General features: G+C 35.2%; 1 protein-coding gene across 1 annotated transcript; it reads left to right on the top strand.

Moving 5' to 3' along the window:
- The first annotated feature begins 980 nt into the window (after positions 1-980).
- On the top strand, positions 981-4,963 carry LOC136804888 (phospholipase A2-like). The gene is made up of 5 exons (XM_067061398.1): positions 981-1,128; positions 1,694-1,750; positions 3,058-3,177; positions 3,993-4,093; positions 4,604-4,963. Exons 1-5 carry the CDS (start codon positions 996-998, stop codon positions 4,961-4,963), a joined length of 771 nt encoding a protein of 256 aa, XP_066917499.1. The 5' UTR covers positions 981-995.
- The last annotated feature ends 4,337 nt before the right edge of the window (positions 4,964-9,300 follow it).

The raw sequence follows: 9,300 nt of genomic DNA, 5'->3' as shown, positions 1-9,300 counted from the left end.
TTTGAAAATCATGGAAATTTTGGCTCGTTAAATTTGGTTCTTATGATTTTTTGCGTATAACTTCCTATTGATGGCTCATTGAATTGAGCTTGAGGGCTGTTGTTCTTTTTTTGGTGTTTTTTAATCAACTTTGTGCTTTTAAAATCAATTGTTCCCACTTGAGAGAAAATGTTGAGATAGGAGTGACATTGTGGGTGTGGCAGACACTGTAATAATATGTTTTTTTTTTCACTTGATATCGAGAGAGTTTAAAAAAATTAAATTTGCCGCTTGAATGAATTATGCCGAATATTTATAAACAAGAGGTTTTGTTATTCAAATTATAATTTTAGATTTTTTTTTAAATGTTTATCAATGTTTTGAAAGTGTTTGGATTCTGATTTTGAACCATGCCCTGGGAATGAAATGTGGAAAAAGTATGGAAATGATTCTTTTTATCAAAATTTCTATTCTTAGTTAATTATTTTTGCATTCAGTCAAATGTCTTATTAAGTTTTCTCAATTCATTAAAGTAGCATTGATTCAAAGCATCAATTTGTACAAAAATGAATTTTATGTTGCAAAATCAGCCCTTTTACAAGAAAATTGGTACCGAGAAGACCAAATTAAGGTGCTCTCTGGTTGTCAAAATCCCCAGAAAAATTAGTAAATGTGTACTTTGCGGTGGTATGCAAAAACATCTCGAAAACCCTTTTATATATCAATCTCTTCGATTTTAGTACCGATCCCCTGTTAAATTTAGGCTGAATTTGGGATCCTAATCTATGTATAAATATTTTAAGATGATTCTCTCAAAAAAACTAAAAAATCCACCGATGAAATGGAAAAAGCGTGTATCTTACCGCCATGTAGACAGCAAAGAGGATACCTAACTGGCACACAAACGTTGTTGCAACGTTCATCTAACGTTCACAACGTCCACATAACGTTAGATGAACGTTGAAACAACGTTGTGTGCCAGCTGGGTAAAAACAGTCAAATGTCTCTCTTGTGTAATGATCTTTAAACTCGTTTTTTTATTTAGATATTTTCAGCTCTTTTATGCTTACCTGATTGTAGTCTTTTTCTATACCATCACCGTGGTTCACGCGATATCAAGTAGAAAAGAAAGAAGGGCACTGAAGTTAGGTAAGGATTGAGACTCTCAAGCGATGGTAAGGTATGGTATTTTGATTTCACAGATTAACTTTCCACCGTTGGAAAAAAATCATTATATCAGGCTCTCTAGAATTATTTAAAGGTTTTATTTTTACATAAGTGTTCCTGTTTCATATCAGGACAGTGTCTTCCTATTGTTATTATGCTGTTATAAGCAAAAAATGTTTTTCTTTTCCTATTTCTGACCAATCTTGCTCCACATCCGTGTCAATCACTATCATTTAAAAACAAAACCTTGCTGATTTCAAATATATATTCATATCTTGACCATTTTTCTTAGAAAAAAATTTACAGCCTTTTGAGGTTGCTCTATTTTGGCAAATTTTGGTCGTTATAGGCCTTCCTTGGACTGTAACTTTATATTCATAACGAATACGAAAAATTTAATCAAAAATTTAAAATCAGAAAGGTTTATTTTCTAAAAAGTTTGATGTCGTGATTTTTTAAACCAATAGAAAACCAAATAGATTCTTCTTCTTACTAATATCTTTCCAACGATGTGTATAGACTGATGTATGATTTTCATTTTTTTTAGTACCTGTGCCAGAAGCGCCATTAGAAGAAAATGGAAAGAAGAGATTAACCATGTGGGGTAAGATAATTACAGTTGACTCTCTCTAATTCGATTTTCAAGATGAATCGGGTTTCCATCGAATTAGAGAAATATTCGAATAACAGATGGCAATTTAAACGACTTCCTAGATGAGGGGGCCAATATTTTAGTTCAAATTACATAAAGATTCGGAATTTAGGAGAGTTGACAATTACACCTTTTCGACCGTAGTCGTGCGATCAGGCGCGTGCCACTTTTATCCCGCTAAACTCAATCCAATCCTTTTTAGACACATTTTTATAATGTCTATTGGTGCAAAAAAAGGACTGGGACGGTTTTACTGGGATAAAGTGGACAAAAAATGGTGTATTACTATTTATCAGGTACGTCAGAAATAAGTTATCCCCTTTGATCTAAAATTTCTGTATCAATTTTTTAAAATAAATCAAATCTTCGTCAGAAGACAGAATTCTTTTGATTTCATATTCAACTTTTAATTTAATTCAACAAATTATCTAATAGAATTTATCTATTAAATTAATCTTTCCTTTTTCAAACGAAAGAAGGTTGATTCTTAAAAAATAATAGAACTTTTTTTTTAAAGAGGGTAGCCTATTTTTGGTAGACTGGGTAAGTTCCAGGATGTTCCTGTTATCACGGAGGAAATTTGATAGTACCCTATTTGACAAGACTAATCCATGGCAAAATCCAGGGGGCACTTCGGTAAAATTGGGTACGGGGACGTACCGTTGGTTAGTGTCTCTTTTTCAGGCTCTGAAGATATCTGACAGGGTCCAAAATTTACCAACTCTTAAGGTGTGTATCTGATAGGATCAACTTTTGGTAATTGTTGACAATTTCCAGGTTGGAAAATTCTTCGTTTTAGTTATTTTGGCCACTTTTAAGGGTGAATATGTGAAAAATGTGAAAGATTTTTTTCGGACAAATTTACCTAATATTGATATCTGACAGGGTCCATTTTAAAACTCCAGCGGCATGTCTCTGTCCGTCCTCATAGGCCAGTGCCTCTCCCCCCCCCGGTGGCAAATCTAATTTTTAGGAACAAGTTTTTTTTTTAAAGTAAATGACTGATGACTGATTTGTCAAGTATTTAGACCCCTGCAAATTAAATCTCTCCCATTTAGGATAGCCGATTGTATTGATTGATTGATTGATTGATTGATTGATTGATTGATTGATTGATTGATTGATTGATTGATTGATTGATTGATTGATTTGATTGATTGATTGATTGATTGATTGATTGATTGATTGATTGATTGATTGATTGATTGATTGATTGATTGATTGATTGATTGATTGATTGATTGATTGATTGATTTTAGGTGAGAAATGGTGCGGAAGTACAATTAAAGAGAAAGTATTGCAAGAAGATTCAAGTACACCAGAGACTCTGACTTCCGGTTTGGAGACCTGTTGTAATTTACATGACGATTGCCCACTCGGTATGACTTTTTTCATTGTTTTGTATTTTTATTTTAACTATGTGGCATAAATCCTGAACCTTAATTTTGCCGAATTTCAGTTAAAGTCAGAACTTGCTGCATCGCCAAAATAGGTTTTTTCCACAATACACCTTATCGGAGTTTTTGATTTTTCTAAAAAAGCATTGCATTGTGGGATTGTTTCGGGGGTATCAAAATAGAATTCCCTCGAGGAATTCCTAAGATTTCTATTGTGATACTCCCGAAACAATCTCATAATGCATCGCTTTTTTAGAAAAATCAAAAACTCTGATAAGATCTATTCTTATCTTTTATAGAAATAGCCCCTGTTTTTCTTTAAAACGCTCATTTTCAGGCAAACAATAACGACTATATATCTACGTCTTGCCAAAGTTCTCTCTGGCCAAAATCCCTATAAAGTGCCATGGTGATTAACTTTTAGCGGATTTTATTAAAACTACTTTCTATTTATAAAAAAAATCATTTAATGTCTCAAGGGACATAATCACCATGGTAATTGTTCGTGGCGTAATTTAAGAAAAGGTCTATTTATTCACATAGTAATAAGGGTAGACATTCCGGGGCAGTGGATTACCAAATGACGGTATGTGTGGCGAAAAAATTGGCTCTGTCTGACCCACCCATTTTAAGCCTTAAAACGCAGTTTTTTTTGCTCATTTGATAACGATTTTGACCAAAAATATCCTACATCCGCCAAATTAAATTCCCGCCAAAATTTCTTCCTTTAAGGTAGACATTTGCCTGTCCAAAATTTTAGTCGTTCTTAAACGAGTTTCATTTACTGTTATTTCAAGGTATGCCACCAGACTCACAGAAGTGGGACACAGTAAACAACTCAGAGTACAGTCTAGCTGATTGCCAATGTGATAATCTCTTCTACAACTGCTTGAAAACGGTTTGTTTGATATTATATAATCGCTTTTGTATAAATTAGGGTGGCTCTAAATCTGAAAACTACCGTATTAGCTTTCAAAATCGTATAGTGCACCTGTATGGTGCAGAGAAAATTTACCCAAATTTGAGTAAATTGTTCGTTTGGAAAGGTCTTTTAAAATTAAATAACCATCATGAACGAGATTTAGCTAAATAGTGAATAGTACAGAAACAGTCAAAACTACTTCTCCGTAAGGTCCTACTTTGATTTCATACACCCTGATTTACTTAAAAGATATCTAAAAGTCATAGATATCTGAAAGTCATAAATATCTGAAAGTCTGTAACTGCTATTCTATCTTCCTTGTCATGCGAACGTAACTTAATAACAGCTGTAGAAAGTCTGAATGCGACAAGCTGATGTTCTAAAGATCGCTGAAAACTGTATATTTTCGCAAACGCTTCACCGTACTAACACAGTATCTGCTATCAAGTTACGTCAACGGATCTATTTCTATTTTATCGCACTCAGGACGGTGGATGGTCGGCAGAAACAGTGGGCCGTTTTTTTTTCAATGTTCTTTCTATACCATGCGTCGAAATTGAAGACGGCGTCAATTTGGATGAGCCAAGCACAGGAAAATCAGAGACTGGTCAACTAGACTATGCAGCTGAATCGGCTAAACATAATAACGGAAATGGAAATGGAAATGGGAACGGAAATGGAAATGGGAACGGTAATGGAAATGGGAACGGTAATGGAAATGGGAACGGAAATGGAAATGGCAACGGAAATGGTGGCTATGGAAATGGACCAAGACGAGGTTATGGAAATAATAATAAACCACCTCATAAGCCACATGCGAAAATTGTTAAAGCGAGATTGTTTTGATTAACCAAATCGATTGCTTGGTTTAAACTTGGTTTCTAACTATCCATGATATGCATCATTACAATGTATTTCACGAACCCAACAGCTCATTGGTTGCAAGTGACGTATTAAATGATTTTACGTCACTTAAACAACCAATCAGCTGTTGGTTACATCAGAAGACATTGCAATGGCGCATATCATGAAGTGCTATCTTCCAAAGGCGCACTGCTCGTAGATATTGTGATAGAGTTAAATGTCGGATATTTTTTGGAAAGTCAACCAAGAATTGTGAATACCATCTTTTTGTACGTCTATAAGACGTCCATAAGACTTTAGATCAAGGTCCAGATGGCATCGTGTGTGAGCTCTACTTATTTACCAGAAATTTATCGAAAAATGATTTACGTATATTAAAAATCCTGGTGAGAGGTAGCCTGGAGATCCATGTTATGATTTTTATATACTGACGGCGAAATGATTACTACATGGTTTGGGCAATGTGTTTGAATTCCTCATTCTTCAAATGATAGTTGAAAAACACAGCCAATAAAATTTTGTTATTCTTTCCCTAGTCACACTTTCTTAGAGAAAACGCAAGTTCCCAAACTTGTTTTAATTTTAGTAAGTGAGGACAGCGCTATAAATTCGAAATTTCCTACTGTAAATTTTTTGAGACAGAATCCGTCTTGTGTATTAGCCCATGAGCTAGACACTTTTTGGGGCTCACTCGACGGAGGAAGCCTCACTATGATTTTCGGAAGCCTTAACTACTATATTTTAAGAAAAATCAGGGTGCTTTTTTCAAACTTACAGCTTTTGACCGAATTTTCAACTTTTTTAGGGGGTGGTAAACGCTAAATTTTCATATTTGCTTGGATTTCCTTAGGAAATGAAATTATCATGTCATCTTTAAAATAGTACATCTCGGTCAATAATGTTCAAAAATGCACCAAATTTTCAAGAATTACTCCTAATATACTAATTTTTTTTAAACTGAAAAAAAATTGAAAAATAATTTTCTAGGGGGTTTGTACCGGAGAAAACTACCGAAAAACCGGAATTTTAGCCATTGTTTGCATTTTTTGGAATTATTTCCTTAGTTGATTATCACATTTCATCTCTAAACAGTGTTATTTGGGTTTCTTTACATAAATATATTAGAAATATGAGAAAAATGGTAGGTTTGGGTCCGACTGGGGGGTGTCCGGACCAAAAAACGGCGAAAAACTCCGGAAAATTGCCATTTTTGACCCATTTTAGCCTTACTTTCATATTTGGTCCCTGAAATATGAATATTATGAGTTGTGTGAAATCGTTTATCCATAAAGTTCTGTAAAGAAAATGTAAAGCAATGATTTTGTTGGATTTTTCAGGTGGTTTCCGGACCAAAAAAGGCGAAAAACCCCGGAAAATGGCCATTTTTGACCCATTTTAGTCTTATTTTCAAATTTAATCCCTGTGAAGTACGAAATTTATGAGTTGTGTGAAATCGTTAATCTATAAAACTCAATAGTGAATGGGTTAAGAGATGATTTAGGACTATTTCAGGTGGTTTCCGGACCCAAACAATGCGAAGGTAGGGGCATGACCGTACATGTCGCAAACAAACTTTTGGATGTTTTCGTGCGTATTTCGTTTCTCCCAAGCGTGAAAATAGTTCCACATACTCTTTCTTCTTCGCCATTAATTTGAATGGTTTGGTCTTTCCTTTACCAGAAAAGGCGCTACCTGTATCGCAGCCAGTGAAAGCGTGAATTCCTAGAGGAGCTTGACTTGGCAGATCTAGGTCTTGATCAGGGAAACGTTTCTTCAGGGAGGATCTTATTCTCTGAATGGAGATTGTTCGGGCTTTTTCCTTTGTCTCTGTTCGGATGAACATTTTCGGCTGAATTTCTGTCGATGCTGCGATGGTAATCAAGAAAACATCTGTATCCGGGGTATGTATGATGATGTTCCCGAATCCAGCTTGACTCATGTGGTTAGCATGAAGAAGCATGCGGGTGTCGGCCTCTTCATGGTTGCATGATAGCTCTGGCACATTTTCATCTGTGAGATTGGACATCAGCTTTACACATATGCCTTCGTATGCAACGTAAACGATTCGATCGCCTACATCATATTGGTCCCATTACTTGACAAGGTACTCGATCAAAGCTTTTTTGTTGTTGCTACTCGACAGGAAGGCACCCCATTGTTTGATCAACTGACTTCCAATGATTTTTTTGAATTGCAGTTTACCAACAGCACGGTGAACTCTTTCAGCATTCTTGATAGATGAGTCCAAATATACATCGAAAACTATATCATTCTTTAGGATGCAGGGTTGTGTTCGATGATGGACTACATCATTTCATCTGCAAACTGTTGGTACGTCTTGCCCTTGGTTTTTTGCTTCCTAACAAGTGCTTTTCCGTCAATGATTGTGGAATATGGCTTCGGGTGCACTTGTTGAGGTGTTGTTTCTTTTTCGATTCGTGCATGAATGTGGCTTTGTTGGTTTTGACCAGCTCACCAGTACTGCTCGATAAAGACTAAGATACTGGTCCCAACGGATAGTGGAAAACTTCTTTCAGGTCGGGTGATTGTGTCTGCTGAAATTATACTGCACCAAAGATAGTGCTTTGCTCGCTGACCTCCTTTGGTTTTGACTGCCGCTGCTTTCAGTTTGGTAATGAATGTGCCCTTGGGCTTGTGAAGATTTTAGGACCTTCTAGAATTGCTTTTCTGGGACTAAATCATCCCTATTCTCTAAAAATACATTATGAAGATTATTTAGCTGCACTTATACCTAAAGTCTGTCCAGATATAATTGGCAGTGGAAACAAGTAATAAGTTAGTAATAAGTTGGAGATTTGATATTTCACAGAAAAGTGCTACCAAGGGGTATTTCGGGTCCCATATCTTCCGAAGGACTTTTCTATTTGCCTCGAAATTTAAGAAACTTCTTAACCTAAGGTTGAACTACCACTGGTGTAAAGATGAACGTTATAACATAAGTAGAAAAAAAGCTCAATTTTTGCAATCGCAAATTTAACCACTAAAAATCGCGAATTTTTCAACCAAAAATACATTCAAATATAGCACTTTTGATTCTCTAAAACAAGCAAAAAAGATTTCCATAATTATATTTGACTATCAAAAGTTACAGGCATTCTTGTTTCCACTGCCAATTATATCTGGACAGACTTTAATATTGAGCTAAAACATTATCTAAGCTAAAAAAATCAAAAATGGCTATTTTGTTTTTTGGGTCCGGAAACCACCTGAAATAGTCCTAAATCATCTCTTAACCCATTCACTATTGAGTGTTATAGATTAACGATTTCACACAACTCATAATATTCGTACTTCACAGGGATTAAATTTGAAAATAAGACTAAAATGGGTCAAAAATGGCCATTTTCCGGGTTTTTTCGCCTTTTTTGGTCCGGAAACCACCTGAAATGGTCCAAAATCATTGCTTTACCTTTTCTTTACAGAACTTTATGGATAAACGATTTCACACAACTCACAATTTTCATATTTCAGGGACCAAATATGAAAGTAAGGCTAAAATGGGTCAAAAATGGCCATTTTCCGGAGTTTTTCGCCGTTTTTTGGTCCGGACACCCCCCAGTCGGACCCAACCTACCATTTTTCTCATATTTCTAATATATTTATGTAAAGAAACCCAAATAACATTGTTTAGAGATGAAATGTGATAATTAACTAAGGAAATAAGTCCAAAAAATGCAAACAATAGCTAAAATTCCGGTTTTTCGGTAGTTTTCTCCGGTACAAACCCCCTAGAAAATTATTTTTCAATAGGAAATCCAAGTAAATATGAAAATTTAGCGTTTACCACCCCCTAAAAAAGTTGAAAATATCGGTCAAAAGCTGTAAGTTTGAAAAAAGCACTCTGATTTTTCTTAAAATATAGTAGTCAAGGCTTCCGAAAATCATAGTGAGGCTTCCTCCGTCGAGTGAGCCCGATTTGCCAAAATCTGGCCTCTAGCTCATGGGCATATCAGATTATAAAAATATAGAACGGGTCTCCTGTCTAGTCGACAGGAAAAAACACACAACTAAAAAGTAAAGTAATTTTGGGTTTATTGGCCATAACCATAGAATATCGGCGGCGGTATAGTTTTTGCGGCGAAAATCTGTGTGCAAAGATTTCATTAAAGTTAGACGCTATTTTTTATAAAAATATTCATGATGAGATTGGCCAAAAATTAAGAACATCCTAAGAATATGACACCATCATGATGAAATTTGGCAACAGAAGCTAAGAATGCCATTTTTAGAGCATTTCCATACTTTCACAAAAGTGCCATTTTATGCTTTCATATGTATTAAATGTTAAATCTAGTCTA

The sequence above is a fragment of the Clytia hemisphaerica genome, unplaced genomic scaffold (genome assembly GCF_902728285.1).
Source record: "Clytia hemisphaerica strain Z4C2 unplaced genomic scaffold, Clytia hemisphaerica genome assembly, whole genome shotgun sequence".
NCBI lineage: Eukaryota > Metazoa > Cnidaria > Hydrozoa > Leptothecata > Clytiidae > Clytia > Clytia hemisphaerica.
This window is presented reverse-complemented; position numbering and strand designations above follow the sequence as displayed.